At 37.9% G+C, this 23,806-nt stretch overlaps 1 protein-coding gene across 1 annotated transcript in view; it reads right to left on the bottom strand.

Moving 5' to 3' along the window:
• Nucleotides 1–1,244: 1,244 nt before the first annotated feature.
• LOC127983544 (neurexin-3b-like) overlaps nucleotides 1,245–23,806 on the bottom strand; it is a 105,815-nt gene continuing 83,253 nt past the window's right edge. Inside the window, exons 5-7 of the mRNA XM_052585734.1 lie at nucleotides 19,924–20,225; nucleotides 13,728–13,889; nucleotides 1,245–1,691 (exon numbers count right to left, since the gene is read on the bottom strand). Coding sequence (XP_052441694.1) covers nucleotides 1,245–1,691; nucleotides 13,728–13,889; nucleotides 19,924–20,225 — 911 coding nt within the window. The remainder of the gene's footprint in view (nucleotides 1,692–13,727; nucleotides 13,890–19,923; nucleotides 20,226–23,806) is intronic.

Raw genomic sequence — 23,806 nt, 5'->3', positions numbered from 1 at the left:
AGTGAGGTGAGAAGCAATCAGCCTGTGGCACTGCTGAAGCACTATTGAGCCTTCAGCTTATCTGTATTGTTGGATCAAATGTTACTCATCTTTTGCTTGAAAATATCCTACAGATTCCATAGGTATGTCAGGTATGTTGGCTGGCTAATCAAGCACAGTCAAACCATGGTCAGAAAAACTGTTTTAGCACTGTGGGCAGGTCCTGCTGGAAAAGGTAATCAGCATCTCCACAAAGTCTACCAGCAGATGGAAGCATAAAGTGCTCCAAAATCTACTGGTAGACCTCTGAACTGACTTTTTGGACTTGACAAAACATAAAATGGACCAACACCAGCAGAGGTCACGCCACACCAAATCATCACTAACTTTGGAAACTTTACACTGGACTTCAAGCAGCTTGGATTCTTTGCCTCTCCAATCTTACCCCAAACTCCAGATCTTGATATCCAAATGTAATGCAAAATTTACTTTTGTCTGAAAAGAGGACTTTAGACCACTGAGCAACAGCCCAGTTCTTTTTCCTCTTAGCTCAGGTAAGATGCTTCTGATGTTTCTGTTTCAGAAGTGGCTTAGTAGCCCATTAACTGAAGACATCTGAGTATCTGACTCTTGATGCAATGACTCCAGTTTTAGTCCACTCCTGGTGAAGCTCTCCCAAATGTTTTAATTTGCTTGACAGCATTCTAAAGCTTGCGGTCATCCCTGTTGCTTGTGCACATTTTCCTACTCGATTTCTTCCTTCCAGTCAACTTTGCATTTAATATGCTTGATACAGCAATATGTTCCACCCCTTTCAGTAATTACCTTTTGGGACTTATCCCTTTTTTTTTGGAGTATCAGAATCAGAATCAATGATTGTTATATGGACCATTGCCAAGTCAGCAGTCTTATTCCCATTATTGTGGTTTCAAAGATACCCAGAATTTATTCTGTGGGGATGGTCATTTACTGAAACTCAAATGTAAATATTCTAATATTTTGAGACTGGATTTTTGACTTTCATTAGCTGTAAGCTCTAATCATCAATAAAAAAATAAATAATAAACAAAGACTTTTGAAATGCTTTAAACTTTCAATATAAGAAAGTTTCACTTTTTGAAAAAGTAACACCTGCATATGTACACACACACAACACACACACACACACACACACACACACACACACACACACACACACACACACACACACATACAAACACAAATATACATATTAAAAGCAGTAAGGTAATCTGGAGAAAATGAATCTACTCACCTGATCTTCCATCTCTCTGGATGTCCACATGGTGCCAGGCTCCATCACTGACCTTACTTTGTGTGGCTTTGACTTTAATCGTTCCTGATCCCATGTCCAACAGAAGATAGAAATTTCCATCTAAAAGTTCCACAGCGAAGAAGTCCACTCTGTTGCTCCTCTGGCTTCTAGAATCTTTCTTGTCCTGGGGCTTACCTTGAGTGAAAAGGATTAGTCCGTTGGGCTCTGAAGTGCGAAAGTCAAAGGAAATGGAGCCCACACGCTTGGTGTTCCACTTGGGCAGGCTGAGGAAGGATTCTGGTGTCTCAAAAGAGATAGGGTCTAGGGTGGGAACATTCTCGCATTTAAACACCACATCTCCCTGAAGCTTCATCTTCGGGTCTGCAATGCGGGCCAGGCGAGAGAGTTCCAGTCGTATGTCGTTGTTTTTGTAAACCACCTAGAATTGGAAAAACACATCATGGGTAATTGCAAATGAATATGGGATAACCTAAAAATCAGAGCAGCCTCTACTTTTGTGATTATTATTATTATTACTATTATTATCATTATTATAAATGGCAATGTAGATTATATATATATATATATATATATATATATATATATATATATATATATATATATATATATAATAACCTCAATTCATAAGTGAAAAATAAAAATAAAAATAGATTGTTTGCTTTAAAACAGTTTTTATATTGTGTTTTTATATAAAGATTCTTATAATATTGTTCAGGCTGAATAAAATCTGTGGGAGAAAAAAAAAATGTGCATGGCTGCTCTGTTTTTTATCAATTACAGTATATGCCCTGGACCTATTGGTAAAAATAACAGCTATTGAAGAGCAAAATCCACTGATACACTAGAATATATTAGAAGACATTCAAAGGATGTGCTGTGATATTGTGCCTATTTACCAAGGCAAAGACTCATATATAGAGTCAGCTATGCATTATAGCCAAATAAAACACAATACAAACCGAGAAGAACTGTAAATTGAAATTCACTCAAGCAGAAAATTAAAAGGTTTTTCCCTTTTTTACCCCTTAAAGAAAGAACTCTTGCTGCAATACAGGACACTATGTGCACAGCAAACAGCAGTTCTGTTAGAGAACACAGCTGTCAGCAAACAGATTTTAAAGCTCCAGGATTACAGATAATCCTGGAAGATTTGACAGTAAATCAACACAGGTGCCCTTCGTACTTCATACTACTGCAGAGAAAGAGAGAGCATGATGAACTGTGGAAAGATATTTCAGCGACACTATCATTATCATATTTCTTTTCTCTACCTATAATCTGGCCTGGATTAGCACTGGCCTACTATCAACCTTGGTTATCCCATGATTCCTAAGTGTCTGTGTTGCAGAGAAATGCCAGTAGAGCAGATGGTTTCCAGAAGAAAACGATCCTATTAATTTTCTTGTGTGAAATAGTATTAACATAACATACCAACCTTTCAATGCAGACCTACCATGAGCTCTGAGATTAGGGCAAGCTAAATGTCTTTGTCTAAGATCCACAATATGTCCCCACCCAACTTCCTGTTTCAATAGGAAACACATCAGCACAAAAAGAAAACTACACACACCAGTGCATTTCATTGAATGCTAGGGTTACTTTCAGAAATGAAATGGCCATTTATGTATGCATGCTTTCAAATAAATCCCATCATAAAGAGGATTCCTGACATCACAATTACAATTTCAAGCCACTAAAGTTATGCTTCAATTGTTGACAGAAAAATTTAATTAAAAAAATCAGTCCCTAGTGAAACAAAAATACCAACCCCTCTTCAAAGGCTAGGCCCAGAAAATGTTTCCTCAGCGCTTCTGTTCCTTTTCTCCAATGAACTTTTCTCGGGCTGGAATGTAGTTATGCCTCGGGTTATGATTCCAATGGCCATTACCTCTAGCAGATCGATAGCAGTATAATGGAAAATAATGTGCAGAAAGATGGTGGGGGTAGGGAAGTCCACAGACTCAGATACATTATCTAAAGTTACACCCTCGCTTTATCACCTTATCTGGGGGCCATCCTCTGTCCCCAGAGTGCCATTTGTAATCAAAGCTAGCCTTTAACAACTCTATAGGCTCTCTGTCTTGACTTTCTCCCTCTGTGAGAATGGGGGCTGCTTGGTATTGATCAGGCTCTGGGAGTGGGTAGTGGACCCTCATCTATCTAGGCTCAGTGTCTCAGCATGTTATAGAGTTCTTGCTGCTGCATTATGCCCAGGATTAATGAGAAGTGCCACTAAGTAGAAACATATAGCACCAACTGACACAGTTGGGGGTCAGAAGAAGAGACACAGCACTGGAGAAAACCAATATATTAGAGCAAACATTCCAGAGTATTTGCATTGTAACTAAGAATTTATTTTAGTAACATATGCCCGGATTGAGATTGGGGAGGTCATTCCACCAGGAGGGAACATTTAATTTAAAAGTCCGTAAAAGTGACTTTGTGCTTCTTTGGGATGGCACAATCAAGCGACGTTCACTTGCAGAACGCCAGCTTCTAGAGGGCACTAAAGTAACACATTTAGGTAAATGGGTGCAGAGCCAGTGGTAGTTTTATGCGAGCAGCTATTGGAAGCCGGTGTTATGAATATAGCAGTGGTATGCAAAGCCATGTTTCTGAATGACAGAACATAATGATGCCATGTAGACAGAGAAGAGAAGTGGTCCAAGAACTGACCCCTGAGGCACCCCAGTAATTAGATGTTGTGACTTGGACACCTTACCTCTCCAAGATACTTTGAAGGATCTATCCGATAGGTAAGACTCAAATCATTGAAGTGTGGTTATTGAGATGCCTTTTGCAGTAGGTAGGGCTGATAGGAGTATCTGGTGGTTAACAGTGTCAAAAGCAGTGGACAGATCAAGCAGGATAAGTACTGAAGATTTGGATTCTGCTCTCGCCAGTTTTGGAGCTTCAACAACTGAGAGCATGGCCGTTGTTGTGTGTGAGAAATGTAGAGACTTGGTTGAACACAGCTTGTTCAAGTGTTTTTGCAATGAAAGGAAGAAGGGAAACTGGTCTGTAGTTCTCTAAAAGAGATGGGTTGAGGTTGGGTTTCTTAAGTAGTGGAGTTACACGTGCCTGTCTAAATAATGAGGGAAAAACACCAGTGTGGAGTAATGTGTTGATGATGTGAGTGAGTGCAGGTACAACTGCAGGAGAAATGGCTTGAAGGAGATGAGATGGAATAGGATCAAGCGGGAAAGTAGTAGGGTGATTAGAAAGTATGAGTTTTGAGACTTCTGACTCAGAGAGTGAAGAGAAGGATGTAAATGAGTGTAAGTTTGCTGGTGATATGAGCTTGACTGATTGTGGTGTGGAAAATTGTGCACTAATGTGTTTAATTTTATTAATGAAAAACGTTGCAAAGTCGTCAGCTATTAGAGAGGAAGCAGGAGGGGGAGGAGGAGGAGGACAAAGAAGTGAGGAAAATGTTTTATAAAGCATGCGAGAGTTAGACGAATTGTTAATTTTGTTATGGTAGTGTGTCATTTTAGCAGTGGAGACATTAGCAGAGAAAGAAGATAGGAGTGACTGACTGATACACATTGAGGTCAGTAGTATTTTTGGACTTGCGCCACACCCTTTCAGCAGCTCTAAGCTTAGAACGGTGTTCGTGTAGAACATCAGATAACCAAGGGGCAGAAGGGGTGTTACAGGCTGGCCTGGAAGATAAGGGGCAAACAGTGTCTAAACAAGATATAAGAGTGGAGCAGAAAGTATCAGTAGCACTGTTAGCATCCAAAGATGCAGACAGTTTAGGCGAAGGAAGTGAAGATGAAACCATTGCAGATATACGGGAGGGTGAAAGTGTGCGTAGGTTACGTCGAAAGATGACATGTAGAGGGGTAAGTGATTGTGTCAGGGACCAGGTTGAGGTTATGAGTGAGGAGGAAGTGATCCGATATGTGCAGTGGAGTAACCAGAACATGATCAGTAGAGCAGTGTTGTGTAAAATAAGGTCCAGTTGGTTGCCTGATTTGTGAGCAGCAGTAGCTGACACTTGGTTGAGATCAAAAGAGGCAAGCAGAGTGTGGAAATCAGCAAGCAGAGGTTTATCTAGATGGATGTTGAAATCTCCAAGCATAACTAGGGGAGTACCATCCTCAGAAAAGGTTGAGAGCAACACATCTAATTCATCCAAAAAGTTACCCAGTGGTCCTGGGGGTCGATAGACAACTACAAAATGTATTTTAAAAGGGTAGACCAGTACCTCCACCTCTTCCAGTCAAACGGGGGGAGTGGGAAAATGAGAAAATATTGGGGAGTGCTGCAGGTGTAGCAGTGTCCTCTGGTTTGATCCAGGTCTCTGTTAGGGCCATGAGATTAAGCTTTGAATGACTAATAGTAGAAGTAATGAAATCGGCTTTGTTAATAGCAGACTGGCAATTCCAGAGATCAATAGAAAAAGAAAGTAGTGTATTAGCAGATATAGGCAAAGTGTGCAGATTGTTAAGATTGCGCTTGGGCACGAATAATCCTTTTAGCAGTCCTAACTGTACAGTGTAGTCTCATGATGTCTGATTTGGTAGCTGAAACAAACTAGAAAGTTATGGATGAGCATAGAACATACTCAATGATAACAGAGTAGAACTGTTTCATCAGCTCCTGTGGCAGGATGAATTTCCTCATCTGGCGAGGAAAGACACAACTTCTGCTGGGCCTTTTTATTGTCTATGTAAGTGTCCCTCTTTAGATCGTGAGAGGCCTTTTCAAGTCAACAATTAAACACATTCAGATTGTAAGCCAGTTGTTGATTCTCCACAGGCTGTGGGGGTGGTGTATTTTGCAAGATGATGTTCTTGAAACCAGTCCATACTGACACCAGATCGTTGTCTGAAAACTGTTTTCTTAACTTTTCAGAGTAGTTTTTTTAGCCACTCTGATCTCCTTTTTTAATTTGTTCCTAGCCTAGTTAAACAAGATTTTATCCCCACTTCTGTAAGCATACTCTTTGGCATGACAAAGCTGTTTGAGTTTCCCAGTAAACCATGGTTTATCATTATTACATGATAAGAATGTCCTGGTGGGGATGCACATACAGTATCCTCACAGAAACTGATAAATGAAGTTACAGTCTCTGTGAAAAAAGATGAAGAGAAGTGTGCCTCTAAGTTAGGACAGCATTCCTTTTTCAGCATTGTTACATCTGAAAACCAACTTTTGTTGATGTAGGAACACAATCTACCACCTCTCATTTTCCCTGTTAACTCTGTTATAAGATCCCCTCTGAACAGCTGGTAGCTCAGCAGATGAAGCATGTTATCCGGAATCACTCTGACAGGTTTCAGAGAAGCACAGTCCAGCAGAGTTTGAATAGCCAATGTTGGTGTGGAAGGGGAGAAGTAGTTAATCCATTTTGTTTAGAAGGGAACAGGCATTCACAAAATGACTAGTTCACCCAAAAATGATTATTATGTCATTAATGACTCACCCTCGTTCCAAACCTGTAAGACCTTGGTTCATCTTCGGAACACAGTTTAAGACATTTTAGATTTAGTCCGGGAGCTTTCTGTCCCTCCTTTGAAAATGTATGTACGGTATACTGTATATTAAAATATATACGGTATATTAAAATATCATCAAAGTAGCCCATGTGACATCAGAGGGTCAGTTAGAATTTATTGAGGCATCGGAAATACATTTTGTATTTGACTTTATTCAGCACTGTCTCCTCTTCCGGGTCTGTTGTGAGTGTGGTCTCCAATAAGCATTAATCCACAAATTACTTAAGTTGCTAACTTTTTGGCTGACACTCCCTCTGAGTCAAAATAAATCAATATCCTGGAGTAATTAATTTACTCAAACAGTACACTGACACTGCTGTGAAGAGAGAACTGAAGATAAACACCAAGCCAAGCCAGATAACGAACGAAAGATTGACTCGTTCTGTTCTGTTCTGACTCTGTGTCTGTTCATTTGAACAATACAGCTGCATCTCTGAATAGAATGTCCAACAACATTTCAGAATAATAAAAAACTGTAAAATATTTTCTTGAATGGGTTGTTTAATATTATTGTGTTGGTGGTACATTCGAGTGGGTTGCACACATCAGGCTGCACTGTTTGTGTTGCAGGCGGCCATCTCCCCTATGCGCTTCAGCACGCTAAAAGAGCTTTTCACATTAAAAGATAATTTATGGGAGCATCTTTTTAAAGACAACGTTGTGTGGCAAATTTGACGTTACATCTTTGTAAAGACAATGTGGGTCTTGCAATAGACAACATATCACTCAGGCATTTCTGGATGCGATCGTTACCTGGCGCTGGGAAATCGCTGCTTCACTTGCCTGGGCATTTAGCACGCTGAGGAGGCATTTGAGGATGAGTCATGTTCTCATTGCATGTTCTAATTCCTCAAAGGGGCGGAGCTCTATTGCCTCTGTCTTGATTTAGTTCTCTTCATTGCATAAGTCAGACGGGGGATACTTCAGGCAGTAGCACAGGCAGTCAGAGGGTAACAGTGATGGTAACCCCTCCAGGGAACCAACCCTTGGGGGACCATCACCCCTCATGCACTCCTCAACCAGTTGAGCTTCCAATGGAATGTGCTAGGGCCTCTACAAGAAGTATACCAGCAGTATCTTTTGGCACTTCTCCCAATGACCAGATATTGATAGCTGAATTGGAGGGTGAGCCAGAGATTTCTGGAGAGGAAGATTCAGCTGCGTTGCTGTTCTCCGGACTGTAGCAATGCCTAAATTGGATCCAGAAATAATGGCTATACCCAGGCCACCGAGAGGGTAGGGCTCAAATGGAAATCTCCACTGTGCCCCGAGCCCTTATGCTGGATAATTGGATCCCGGAGGTGCATGAGGAGCCCGGTGGAGCAGTTGTTTTTGAAGCAGTTGTGTCTTAATTCTACCTCCACTCCTCAGGGAAAACCATCCTTCTCATCTCACAAGAAGGGAGGAGTGTGGTCATGCAATGTCCACACTTGTGGTCCAGGAATACCATCTCTTGCAGTGTTTGGTCGATATGAGGGATGCCGAGAAAGTTTGGTTCTTTAATGCCCCTGTGTTCCAGACCAGCTTATTCGGTGACCTATTCAGTTCCTGGCCCAGCAGCTCTCGGCTGCACAGAAGCAGATTGAGCCAATTCATCACACCCTTCCCAGCCGGGCACCTGCTGCCTCCAATTATTCCACCATCCGCAGTGCTCCGGCCTGCTTGTCGCCGAGGGCAGCCCCCTGCATCCACCTGGTGAGCGGAAGAGAAAGAGGCCCAGGGACGGCTGACCCAGAGAGGGAGGAAGCTGCTCTTTGGGGATGGTGAAGGCACCTCTTCCTGATCCACCCAGCCCATCTCGCTGTCTTCTGCAGCCCATCACCCTTGGCTATGCGACTTAGTTTGCCCGACATCCTCCCAAGTTTAGTGGCATCTGCTTCACAACAGTGAAGGTGGCCGATGCTCCTGTCTTGCATCAGGAGATCACAATCCAACTGGTGGAGGATGTGATAGAGCCGGTCCCTCCAGCCGATATGAGCATGGGATTTTTCAGCCCTTACTTCATTGTACCCAAGAAAATGGGTTATGACCAATCTTGGATCTGCATGTCTTGAACCGTGTCCTTCATCGGTTACCATTCAAGATGTTAATGCAGAGAGGCATCTTTGGGTGCATCCATTCATAAGATTGGTAAGATTGGACCACATACCATTTTTGCAGTTTGCAAAGGTCCTGCTCTTCTGGCTGTCCCTGTCTCCTCATGTCTTCACGAAAGTCACAGAGGGGGCTCTTGTTCCCCTCAGAGAGCTGGGTGTATGCATCCTCAACTCGATGGGCATCTCGATGACTGGCTTATAGTAGCACAGTCTCGGGATCAGTTGTGCGAGCACAGGGATCTGGTGCTCCTAGCACCTCAGCCTGTTGGGTATTTGGGTCAGCGGGGAAAAGAGCAAACTCTCCCTGATGCAGAAGATCTCTTTTCTCGGTATGGAGTTGATTTTGGTTGAACAGACAACATGCCGACAGGAGAGGAACATTCATTGTCGGTGAAGACCTGCTTGAATTTATTCAAGGGCAGGATGGTGGTCTAACTGAAACTATTTCAGAGGATCCAGAGACATATAGCAGCTGCAGCGGCACTTACAGGGCAAGAGTTATTGCGTATGAGACTGCTTCAGCACTGGCTTCATGGCCAAGTCCCGAGGTGGGCGTGGCAGCATGGCACTCACCGGGTCCAAGTTACACCAGCCTGTTGCCAAACCTTCACCCCGTGGTCAGATCTTATGTTTCCCCACGCAGAAGTGCTCTTGGAACAGGTCTCCGGGCATGCAGTGGTTTAAAGGGATGCCTCCACCACCTGCTGGGGGGCCACGTATAACATTAACAGAGTGTTGGGGGTTTGGACGGGCCCCTATCTGCGCTGGCATATAAATTGCCTAGAATTATTAGCAGTGCGCCTTGCCTTGAACCATCTCAAAGTGCACTTAAGAGGCAATCATGTGCTAGTCCAAACGGTCAACACAGTGACCATGGCATCCATGGTGCTTTGGTAGGGAATACCAATACGATGTGACGTAGAGAGTAGCCAACTGAAAGGGAACATCTTGGTTTCGTATGTAAACCTCATTGCCTGCTGTACCCCCGCTGAGTGGCCAGGTCACCTTTCCGGCTCCTCAGCAAAAACCTGGTACAAGATGCACCTGCTGCCTTTTCATAATCACGCTGTGATCAGCTGCAGCCTGATGCTATAATATCATGCCAATGTGCATTTGCCATTTAGTTTACACTCAAAATAGATTGGTCCCTCGAAGTGAGATCCCAATGCGTCAGTCACTGATGTGACGTCTCTGTTCCCTCCTTTAGAGAGTTAGGAACAAGAGTTAAATATGTATCCGAGAAGTTACATTCAGTCATAAATAGCATGTCTGCTTATCAGTCTGTCATCCCCAAACATATAATATACCATGCAATGCAATAAAAAAGGGGGTAGGGGATGGGGGTGGTGCATTCTTTATCATTTACCAGACAAATATGTACCTGAGAAAATATGTTTTCCCTTAATGACAAAACAAACAGGATTACCTTAATGCTGGGAAGACCTCAAATTATTTATTTTTTCTACATTAGCCCATCATATATCTAACCATCCATCAAGAGAACCACATTCGGCCTCAAGAACTGGATAGAGCAGACACTGTCTGACCGTGTCTACACCAGATGTGTTGTCACATCAACTCAAAATGAACCAATTGAGCCAGTTCTAACTGTTGAAGCTACCTGAGTATTACAGATGAGTCTGACAAGTGAGCAGTTGACATTACAGGAAATGTATGCCAGAAAGTTGAAACCCTTCAACAGTGTTGTCATGAAACAGAGTTTAAATGAGGGATGATGATCCCTATCTCAGAGGACATTTTTGCTACACTCACCCTGGCTTTAACTGAAATGAAGTGCCTGCCCTTTTTTGTACTCCTTGGGTATTTCTAACTTGGCAAGTCTTTCATCACTTTTGGCACAGGCTATGCTTTAGAAGGTGACAGGGAAAGGCATATGAGCATCCACAGCTATGCGACTGATATTAATAGTCGTACTGGGGATAGAGATATAGCAGAGGAAAAACCAGTGGCTGATTAAACATAAGAGACAAGGTGACCTTTCATTATGATGGTTATTATAGACCACCCGTGTGTGTCGGGTACTGCGAGCCACGAGTGTTGTGTTTGCTTGTGTCTGTGCATGCGTATGTGCATATCTATGTGCTGGCAACTCCTAATGGAATCTGCTTCTGGAGGTGGTAAATTTCCTGAAAGAAGCCATGAATGTCAATTTAGCTGAGGCAGGATGTTTACTGCGTGAAACAGCTATTTGGCTCCAGTGGGTTACACAGTCTATATTCCATAATTACATCTAAAGATAGAGCCACCAGTGAAATTTCGTAAATGAACAGCCGCTAGGAACTGTAGCAACAACAACAACAACAAAGACTCCATATCTCATACCGACTGTCAATAAATCTATATACTTTATAAAACAAAGGTATAAAGCATGCATATCCAAACTAATGAGAAACAGGTGCACAACCATAATGCAGAACATGAAAAATGCGCACTGTTGGCACACTGTTTTTACCAAATCTAATTTAAATTTTGATTTAATGAGCTCACCAAAGTATAACAAATGTGATGTTCTTAACTACATTTAGAAATACATTTAGATCTGCATTTCAGGAGATTCAAGATTATATTTAGTAATAAAATATTTTGTAAAGGCTTTCAATTATTTAAAGCATTGCACTGAATATACATTACAAATATTCCTTATGAAATCAATATTTTATTTTATTATTTAATGTTTAATATTTCAGTGAACATAAGCTTACTTGTTATTTAAAATAAAATAAAATTGATTGTAGTTGACAGAAGTCCATTGTACATTTAAGTTTGTGAGTCTGTTGGCTAGATTACATTACAAAACCTTTACCTAGATTTTTGCTTGTTGCTGAAAGTGAGAGCAAGCCTTTAGATTTTTTAGGCATTGACAGGTTTCACAGAAAACCTTTCTTTTTTGCTTCAGCCTATGATTCCATTCATATATTTTTAGCTGAGTTTAGGACACATATAGTGACACATGACATGCCTTGATTAGCTGACTTAAGTAAATATACTTTATACAAGCTGGTGTGATGTCATTTAGAACAAAATCAGGCCATTGTATCTCACAGTGTGAGCACCATTTTTAAACTTGTCTGTCAATTTAACAGTTTGAAATAGTAAAAAAAATATATATATTTAAAAACATGTCTCTAGATTCCTGAACCCTACAGTATATTTTGTGCCTGAGCCATGGAAAGTAAGTAACAACAGCCGGGATCATGTGCATACATGGACCGCTCATCCTGTATCAAATTCATGTTCAATTTTTATTTAAAATAGAACAGCTGACTTTACACCCACTGTCTTCACTCACTCCAACACAGTTATATTGAAATCACTGGGCAAAACTGGCTTAGTTTTATTCATAATCATTATAGCTTTGTGTGAATAAATATGTATGTGGCCACGGAAATATATCTGACATACATATTTATGTAATGTCTCTCAGCTCTGTATTATTTATTTTCTGCAATAAACCGCTTGTCTGCGCATATACAGTACATATTCCTAATGATACTGTAACTCCTCGTCAATTCAGCCTTACAAGTCAACAAATCTGGCAAAACATATTAAACCATTGTCATAAAATGGTATGTTCTATGATTTTGACTTTAAAATTAACAAAACAAACCCAACAAAAGTCATGTTTATGCATTTCAAAATGTGACCCTGGACTATATTTGAAACTGCCAAGAATACATTGTATGGGTTGAAATATGCATTGTCATTTGATAAGATGCATTGATAAGAACTTCATTTGCATTTAACTTCAAATGTAATTTTATCAATATTTAGTTTTAGTTTTTTTTTTTTTTTTTTTTTATTCAAATAGTTGTATCTCAGCCAAATATGGTACCATCCTAACAAACCATGCATCAGTGGGAAGCTCGCTTATTTATTCATTCATTCATTCATTCATTCATTCATTCATTCATAAAATGTATTTTTTTTAAAAAGGATCCTTAGGACTGGTTTGTGGTACCAAAATGTGTTCAGACACCTAAGCCACATCTTAAAAATATATTAATGTTAGTCAGTAAACTAAATATCAAACTAAGTGATACTTATTTAAAAGAAAGAGCACCAGCACACTTTCAAGTTTTTTACTGCTTACACACAAAACCTTTACTTGTCACACAATTTCTGACCACACAACACCTGCAAAATGATACACTAATTTCCTGTCTTAATTCATAAAACATTTTAAAACACAACAAACAATTCTCTATGTAACACACACAAAAATAATAATAAAGTGACATTCAGCCAAGTATGGTGAGAATTTGTACTCTGCATTTAACCCATCCAAAGTGCACACACACAGCAGACAGCCATTTATGCTGCGGCACCCGGGGAGCAGTTGGGGTTCAGTACCTTGCTCAAGGGCACCTCAGTTGTGGATGGCTGGCCCGAGATTCAAACCCACAATCCTAGGGTTAGGAGTCAAACTCTCTAACCACTAGGCAATGACTTCCCCCAAATTAATTCATGAGATGTGTTTGTGATAATTTGAATGCATTGCTTTGTTTTGCAAGATATGTGATGAATTTTGTATTTATTTTGTATATATGTGTGTAATTCTTGGTTTTGTGTGTAAAGTAAAAAAAAAAAGGGGGCCAGATGTTGAAAATGTGTGTAAGCAGTTGTAAACAAAAAAACTGTAAAAACCACAATGAGAAAATTTGCGTGCAAATGCCAGGTTTGATATTATTTTTATATGTTTATGAAATTAATATATGTTTAAGCATGACTACAGTGAAAAAAAGAAAATAAGATCCCGGCAGGCTTTTTACACAGTCTGCATGTGTGCATTCGTGCGTGCACACACGATTATGCACATCTTATAGGACCCACCTCTTTCAGGCAGCCCATGAAATTATTGCTGACGGGAGATCCAGGCAGGTCGGCAGTGCTTGGGCTTCCCCCCACATAGAAGAAATCATCTGAGCCCAGCATAGTGTAGTCCTCCTGAGTGTATCCTGTGGTGGTCAATATACCATCCACCGATATAGTCACCTGTTAAATGATGACAATATAGAAAGACAACAAATTAGTAACTCATTTAAAGACACACTTTTAACGTGAGCGATAACCTTATTTTATTGTTTATTATGGTCTGTCTTGTTCAGATTTGTCCCTATTTCGGATCACTTACTGCTAACACTCTGGACCATTGGTCTGGATAAGATTTATTGGTGATAGTTTAGTACAGGTTCACGGGACAGGTAAAGAAAATATTGCTGATGAATATTTTCTTCATCTTTGATGGGTTAAGAAAATGAATTCGTATCTGGTTTGGAGTATACTAATTGGGGTTAGTAAATGTTAAAACCAAGGACAAATCATTTGTACTTGTTTTAGTTTTGGGGGATATGCTACTTTGTCACACGCTCACTCATACACATAAACACAAGTTCAGACACATACTTGAACATGCATGCATTAAAGCAAGGCATTTACCAATGAAAAATCGAATTATTCTTTTTTTCTAAAGGTCATACTGAATAAACATGAGAAGGATCTATGATTTATTGGTTCGATGAAAAGGGGAGGAGCAAAGCCACAACAGCCAATCAGCAAGCGCCCATGCAGAAAAACAAAAACAAAATAAAAAAGGCCATGCAACTAGACACACATCACAGAAACATCATGCAATAGACACACACAAGGGATTTGGGTGGAAGCAGAGGAATAAATTGAATGTAGTGTTAGTCACAGTGATATATGAGGCTGAATGAGATGGTGGAGATGTGGACATGCTATGAGTGGTGTGGAGGTATCAACTGCCAGAGTTCCCAGAGTTCTTAGGTTTCTCTTGTGTGTTTATTTATTTTCGGGAGGCTCTGCAAGGTGGAAATTTCCCCTGTGGACATTCTTGGAAATCCTCTGTCAGTTATTGCCGACAGTCCTCGCAAAAAATGTGGAGGCTTGGTGTGGGGAGAAAAAAAAAAGCACTTTACTAGTTACTGTGAGAGTCCCAGTGAGGATGTGAATCTTTACGTAATGTTAACGTAGGACGTAAAAGCCAGCCTGATACACAAAAAAACTGTAAGAAACAAAACTGTAAAAGAAGGGAGGGAAGTTTGAGAGGGGGGAAAGGGGGGAAATGTGAAAAGTCCTGGTAATACAAACCCATTTCCTCATTTTTTGAAAAGAATGTCTAGAATGAAACTCAAAGAAAAAGAAAGAAAGGTAGAGGGACACACGGCAAACCAAAAAAGGACAATAAGAATGATATCTACCAGACAATGTAGTTTGTTTACCATAGCGTGTCCAATGCCTGAGTGCTTTCAGGAAGAAGGGGGAAGAAAGGAAATCAAAACAATAGTGAAAAGAACGGTTGTTAATAAATGGGCGAAATTAAAAGAGAAAGAAATTAATGATGAAGATTCAGGGTGTTAGTACATTAGTTTGGTTAGAAACAGGTTAGTAATAAAAATGAACCCATGAATGAATAGTGTAAGGCCCAAACAACTGTTTCTTCCAAAGAAGTGAGAAACAGGAAGTGAAAGACAGAATAAACAGGAAGAGTACAGTATAACAAGATCATTTTACAGTTGGGACATGTGGCCAACGGTAAAGTCACACCGTGTAACTATTTGACTAGTCGTCCAACAACAGACTAATTAGTGACTGTTAAAGATTGTTGACTCGTTTTTTTAATTTAATTTTAAGGGTAGTGTTTTACTTAGGATGCTGATGGTGTGCTGTCCGTAGCCTGCTATAAGTTTTACATGATAAAAGCCTCTCTTGCATGCAATTGCATCATGTATTTTGTGACCATTACACCATGATTGTCAAGTTAAAAATGCATCTCAAAACTAGCTAGTCGATTTAGCAGATTGTGTTTTATTGCAAATTAAATATGTACCAACTTTAAGTTCTCAAAGTGATCAGGAAGAATGACTGCTCCATCAACAACACTGCAACTCGTTATGCTTTTGGAATGGTTTAAAATACATTTCAAATCATAATGTTATAGTATCTAATGTTATAGTATCTATATATATAATTTTTAATTAAATCATTTTTTAAAATCTTTTATAGTAGTCATAAAGGAAAGAATATGCAAAAAAAAAAGCATTTAAAGAGTATTAAAAATATTTATTTTTGTATAAGGTTATAATACTTGTTAATAATTATTATAATATTTTAAATTGTAAGTACTATTCAGTGCTTTTATTTGCTTATATTTATTTATTTATCTATCGGTAACAGATCATTTTAAATTATTTGCATGAGCTAAGGCTCCACTATTTTCTTATGTCATGACCAGAATATCAACTATCCCCACCATTTTTTAAAACAGCGTTGCCCATGAATTAGAGAAAGCGAAAGAAAAAGAGAGTGAGCAAGAGAAAGAGAGCTCCAGTCTGTCAGCTCATACACTAGTCTGAAAACATCCCATGAGGGTTGTGCTTTATCTTTTACCAGTCTGAACAAAGTAGTGACATGAAAAAAGCACTTACTTGTCAAGCCCTCATCATATTTTCACTCCATATAAATCTTTCTCACCTGCCAGTGAATTTTAAGGTCAGCCAAACAAATTAAGCATGATCTCACTGAAGACTCAAACCCAGTTCTTGAACATCCAAACCCTCTTACTGATGGTAATTTATCAAAGGCTCCATGTACAAGAGAACACTTGGGGCCTCATTTATAAAACCCACATACTATCCAATATCATCCTACATATATATTATTTCACTTTAAAAGCGACAAATCGAGATTTAGATTTTGGTTCAAAAGGGAAAACTTATCTAACAATGTTAAGCTATTAAAAATGTAAAATGTTAACAATAAATTTAAGATTATGATATTATTATTATTATTATTATTATTATTATTAATGTCAGACTTAAACAACTATCACTAAAAGCTCTTCCTTTCAAATTGTATTACTGATTAGGTTAAGTTGAAAAATAAATAGGCTGTTTTTATAAGACTTTTATGCTTTTTATTGTCTTTCTGAATTAAATTAATTAATTCCTTTTTAGGACTGCACAATATTAATCAGGGCTTGAATAATAATAATAATAATAATCAGTTCACTTCGAGCAGAATCGATATATTAATGTTTCTGTTCCTGCGTTCCTCTGCATTATTACTGTTCCGAAACCAGTTTGACTAGAATAAATACTGGTTAACAATGTTATAAAATAATAATAATAATAATAATAATAAAGTATTTTTAAGATAAAAAAAAATCGTAAAAAAAAAAATTGTATAAGATTGCATTTTGAGAGTGAAAAAAAGGATAAGTTGCATTTAGTCTCATGAAGTATTTTATTAGACCTATTACATTCAGAAATAATATAGGCTAAAGCAAAATGCTGACAAACATTATAAACTCAGTTATTACTTTCTCTGCATAACAAATCCTCTAAAGTTAAGGCTATGTGTTTAGGCTACAAAAACGTCAATCCAAAAGATGAAACTGATGCCTAGCTCTCTCATTTATTTATTTCTTATTTATGCCCCCCAAGATTCTTCTACACTGTAAAAAATAAGTGTAATTTTAACTGTAAAATTTTGTAAAAACGCTACGGAAAAAAACTGATAATAGGTTAACAGTAAGTTCCCGTACTATATACAGGGAAAAACTGTAAAAGATCTAACAAAGCATTTAATGTAAATTTACAGTAAAATTCTGTTAATTATACAGCTTTTAGAAGTAAAAAAAGAACAAATCAATGTATAATTTACAGTCTAAAACTGTAAACTGATATTCCCAGAATTCCCTGCGTGACACTCCACGTTTGAAAGTATTTTGTTTAAATAATCATGTTTTTAAATAGTTCTTGTTATCAGTTATGTACATTTGAGCTTTATGTTACATCTTCTGTTGCTTAATGAAAGTTTTTTGCATTATTTAAGTATCACGTGTGTTACCATGATGGTGTTTTGTGTTTCCATAAATGTGCACCTTCTATATGTTAATATATACTTCTGCTTGTGGTGAAGCTACTTGTGATGAGCTTTGATACTTCATGTGGCTTTCTCTTATACAGTACCATCTTTATTATTATGGTGGTTGTCAGTATTTTCAAGGTACAAAACAGATTTAATTTTGTGTGTTATTGAATTTACTGGTTTATATTCACATTTTCTTGTTTGTAAATTACAGCTTTATATTGTAAAATTAACAGTTTTTGATGTAAATGTGTTTACAGTTTTCTGTATTTTTACAAAATTATTCTGGCAACCACAGCTGCCAAAAAGTTTTTGTAAAAACAACAAGAAATTTTTTTACAGTGTAGTTACTAGTAGTCGTTCAGTTGTCATTATTCAACTAATGGCATGTTTACATTAAATTAACACAATCAATAATGAGCCTTAATATATTCCGCGCTCAAGTACATGCATTAAGTTTCTGCACATGCAGAAGTAGCCTAATAATTGTGAAAAAGGAGACATTTAATTATTTATTAACAAACTAATGTTTTCTTGTTTGCTGCCAGATGAAATTCATGGTGCTGACTCTCATCTCCACAGGATGTGCATAATCAGGGAGTAATTGATTTTTTGGAATTGGTTTGTTTAAAAGTAGACATTTCAAATTTTCTAGTATCTATTTATCATGTGTGTAAGGCACCTCAAAAAAATAAATCTTCATAAGTCTACAACCGAGACGGACGCAGTTAACCTGTAAATTAAAGGCTATTTGACGTTTTAAAATGATCTAACGGTTGATGCCGCTCCAATTCATCTGATATTTTAAGAAATAGTATTCACTCCTGCATTTAAATGCGGCTGTTTTTTGTTGTTGTTGTTGTTTTTTTTAGTTTTACTTAAAACTGTATAAAAGCAAGTAAATGCGGCTCCCTTTAAAATCGCTGAAGTTGTCAATTAATGAAGCTCTTTTTAACAGTGTGTGCACTTATAATGAGAGGACTTGAGTGTAAACATGAGGACGTTTTATTAATCTGTCCATTCTTTTAAGTTTCAGTGATTCAGCTAAATCGTGGTCAGGTTTATTTTATTAATTTCTTGTTTTAGTTTGGCCTAAATAATGGGAGCAAAATAATTCAGTGCCTCACATTTTACTAAAATGATGGAAATAATTTATAAAACATGCAAAATTTTGCCATTGCGACTTACATATGATGAGTTCACAGCTGAGTGGGCATTTCACTTGTTGGATGTGTCAGCGTCACATTTGCATAGGACGTACTACTGGAAAGATCCTGATTGGTTGACAGCAAATTTCAAATATTAAATGGAACGAAAAAATAATATTATTAATCAGTCAATGGCCATTTCAAATGTTCGATTCCGTTCGAACTATAAAATTTGATTTTGTTTCTGTTTCTGGTTTGTTGCTGTCAAAATTTTGCTTGTTTCCAGTTTTCATTTTTGTTCCTTGAACTGGTTCAAAGCCCTGATATTAATATTATTTGCAATAATAAAGCAACTTGATTTAGGAACAAGTGTTCATGCATTTTCTAAAGAGGTTATAGGAACATTATAAGGACATTATTGTATGTATACCTTTAAAACGATTAGGTGAATCTTTATAAATGAGGGTCCTAGTCTCTTCGGTTAAGAGATGTAATTAAGATTCACTGCAAAGCTATTTGTTCTAAACAAACTGCTGGCTAAGTCAGACCTACACGTACCTTGCTTGACTGTTGACCACTGTATAAAAAGGTGATTGCCAAGATAAAACTTTGAAAGTTCGCTGACACTTGAAGAGCTTTGGAGCATAGACTGAAAGGATTTAAAGTCAAGCTTTGAGTTTTCTGATGCCCTTGAGCGTTTAACCATGTCAAGTAAAAGAGATAAAAGACTTCAAGGTTTGGAAACACAGGAGGAAATAAGAACATACTCTTTCATTTTTAGGAAACTAGTTAACAAACTGCAAAGCAATTAAATTCAGTCTTAATTAAATAAAATATAAAAATACAATAATAATAATAATAATGATAATAATAATAATAATAATCTGATTATAAACCAGATGCAACATAATTATATTTTAATTGGAACATGAAGTAGTTTTCCAGCTAGCTGTGAGTAGTCTTAAGAGCAGCCGTCATCTAGTGATTACCTGTCTCAGGTTGCGTGTCACTTTGATGTCATGCCAGGCGTTGTCATTGAACTTTCCATTGACAGGCTCAACGATAGCCTCGAAGGCTCCTGAGCCCAGGTTGATGACCAGCGAAACAGCACCGTCTTTCAGCGCTAGGTTAACGTAGTCAGCCGACTTGCCCGTGTGGAGGATGAGACCATTGCGTTGCCAAGTTTTGAAGGACAGAGTGATCTCATCACTGCTACTCTGGATAGGATTCTGAGACAAGTCATAGCAGAAGTACTCCGAACCCCGGAATGTCGCCACGTTGTCCTCGCGTGCTGAAAACAATCAAGAAAAACAATTACAATGTTATTTATTTTTTAAAGTGAACTGGTAAAATTAACGCTGGTGTTGCTCTTTGAACAAGGAGCATTAAAATAATTCTTTCACAGACACAGAGAAAGTTCTGTCAGTGTTTAAACCAGGAATTTCTGAGGTAGATGCAGACAGATTGGGATTGCGGGAGCTTTGTCAGAGAATTGAGGTAAAGCAGCATACTATGAATTCACATCGGCGCTCCCTTGCAAAGACCCTTAACTTCCACCTCAAATTCTGTCTGAATAAGGAATCAGAGAATGTTGTGTTCTATGTAACCATTTACATTTAAATAACCTTTCTGTGAGTTTTCTTTATATTTAATCTGGAAATGTCCTGCTGATGAGGCCTCAAGTGCTTTTCATGATTTGAGTCCCAGTCCCTCTTGGCAGAGGAAGCTTATTTCCGTATCCAACATTTGAAGTGTGACATTGCTATTTGCAAATTACCCTGCAGTAAAGGAAAAACAATGGCGAATGTCTTCATAAATCTGCAAGGGCTTTTTTTCTTTCATGCTAACTGTTCTCTTCCCCTAGAATTTCGGCTTGCCAAAGGATGTATCAGAACTCACTGTCAGCTCCCCTCTGAGCAAATTACAGGGACAGAAAGGAAAGGGAGGAGAGGAGAGAGAACAAGTGAAAACAGGATTGGAAGAAAGCAAAGAAGTTAGATGTGGTTGTGGGAGTGACAGACAGAGAGAGAGAAAAAAAAATTAATGGAATGCTTAAGATAAAACTGAGATGAAGAGGAGAGGGTTAGAGAAGCTTGTAGTGAATTATGTGTATTAAGCCACAATATAATGAAGGCCTGAGTAAGCAAAATCAAGCTCAAGGAACAATTATAAAACAGATTTTCAATTTGGATTGGATGTTGCCATAAAAATTCACATACAATTTGCCCAAAAATAGGTGACCATTGGAAGTTAGCTGAGGACTATTTTCAGGCGCTGCGTAATATTATTGCTGAGCGAAATGCTAACAGTCTAATCAGATTCAATGATCTATGCTAAGCTACAGCTAAAGTGCTATGCCAGACACGGAGGTCTACTGAATGGATTCGAAAACGGTAAAATAGAGCTGTTTAACTTTAGTTGTAAATTGAGTCAATTTAAAAAATAGTGGAGGTGCCATTGCCATGCAATTAAACCTGTGCAAAGAATCATTGCACAAGCTTTCTCTTTAAAATCCTTCATTCTGAAGAGCCATTTGATGTGGCTTTAGTTTGGAATGACTCTTTTGTATGGCATGATTGTTCTCACTATAAAGTGCCCTTCAGAAGTGGATTTATACCATTTGGTTCACAGCATTAATCAGCAATTCCATCTAGTACCATAGTATTGCACATTTCGGCTTCCACAAAATAATTTTTAAACTAGGCAGTGTTAGTATTTAAAGATTATTTATTCACCTGTTTCACAAGGCCAACACAACCAACCACACAAGCACAAACTTATGATATTAAATAGACATGCTTATTTGCATAACAGGTTTTGATTAGCAGTTAACTAGCCTACTATGGTCTACATAATGATTCACTTGATTAAAAAAAAAAAAAAAAAAAAAAAAAAAGATGAGTGATTTTTTTTTTTTTTTTGAGCTTCAGCAACAGCCGAACATCCCACAACAGACATGATGGTTGTTTTCTCTAAGGTAATACAATACATTATATGGCCGTACCATATATAGATTTGCAATATCTTTGAAACATGGTATTAATACTTTACAAAATTATTACTGCACGAAGGAGATGCAAGGTTGTGCAGAATGAATATTAAAAGTGATAACTTATTGATTCACAGGTACTGGGGGAAATTAATTCTCTCATGTTTGCTAAGCCTACACTCAAAGCAGCAAAAATAAATACTCTGAATATTCTCATAAGCGCCGCATTTGATGTTAGATTTCCCCATAGCTTTGATGGGTCAACACATATCAGTAACTTGCTGTTTTTCCATAGCAGTCTCTCTTAACGTCAGATCTCATGTGATCTCACAGGGTCTCCAGGCGGGACAGAGTCTCTCCAGCAATGCTGTATCACAGTTACATCTCAACTCAGCCTTATCAGGGTCATCTACAGAGGGCCTGATCCGATGTCACTTACTCAGAGAGCTCTTACACAAGTTATTTCCACTGAGACACGTCTGCATGCATCAAAAAGACTGCATGGGAATCTTGACTTACTTTAAATGAATGAATGAATGAATGAATATATATATTATTTTATTTTTATTTTTTTTCTTCGATACAGTAGGAAATTTACAAAATACTTTCATGGAAAATGATCTGTACTTAATATCCTAATGATTTTTGGCATTAAAGAAAAATCAATGATTTTGACCCATACAATGTGTTTTTGACTATGGCTATTTTTTGTCTAATATGACATCAGACTGGTCTTGTGGTCCAGGGTCTCTCTCTCTCTCTCTCTCTCTCTCTCTCTCTATCTCTCTCTCTCTCTCACACACACACACACACACAGACATGAATTTTAGATAGTATTTAATGAATTCAGTTCTTTTTTTTATGAGCAAACATCTTTTTTATTTATTATTTATTTATTTTTTGTTTGCAATAAATCTTATAAAATATTGTAAAATCAAATCAATATTTTCCAGTCCACAGGAGCAGGGCAAATATTAGCTTTATGACCTGTTTAAATTAATGAATGTAATCGGGTTATTGATAGAGTAATCAATGTTGAATTTCCTCAACAGGCAGAACAACACATTCCTGCAGTATTTGAAATAGAATAATGATCTGCTAAAGTGGAAGAGAAAGAAACAGTGTTTGCTTTGCATTCTGTTCATTTTACATTGATTATCGCTCACAGGGGAAGCTTGATTTTCTCCACTGCCCCGTTTGCAGCTCAGTGTACCAAGCTTTGATTTCAAAATCCAGTGGAGGCAATTAGCTACCTCATTTACATGTCCCTGTTCCACGTCAGCTCTGACATTTGGGTTGGCAGCACTAAAGCCATTCTTTGTGGCTTCTCTTTCACCCTGAAAAACCATGAACAAGGAGGTCAAATTCATGGCTTGCGTTTCTGAAATAACACATGTTTTTTTAAGCTATGGTGGTCAAGTTAAGATTCATAATAAATGTTTGAATCTGCAATATTTCCCAACATTTCCCAGTGCTCTCATCTTCTTGCAGTAATCTCACCATGTCTTGACACAAAAGTGTTGAAGATGTTTCCAAGCATTTTCTGAAAACTGACCAGTTGCAAATGTGATATTTATGTACAACAATTGAATAATAAGAAGTTAATATTGTGGTATTTATAAGACACAATATTGCATGATTTTGCTAAATATAAATGAAAATATTACATATAAAGCCACAGAAAAACTGTTCCTAACAAAGCACAGTAGGTTTTTGACTTGAGGCAGCATTGCACAGACCATTCTGTGCATGACATCAAAGTAGAGCGAGAGCGATTAGAAAGCATTTTTTTATTTTTGTTTTATGTCAAATAAATCTTGTTTTTTTACTTTTTTGTTAAAGCAGTGTTGCTGTTTTAAAGTTATACAGTTACAGTTGTGTTG

This window comes from Carassius gibelio, chromosome B20 (assembly GCF_023724105.1).
Source record: "Carassius gibelio isolate Cgi1373 ecotype wild population from Czech Republic chromosome B20, carGib1.2-hapl.c, whole genome shotgun sequence".
NCBI lineage: Eukaryota > Metazoa > Chordata > Actinopteri > Cypriniformes > Cyprinidae > Carassius > Carassius gibelio.
This window is presented reverse-complemented; position numbering and strand designations above follow the sequence as displayed.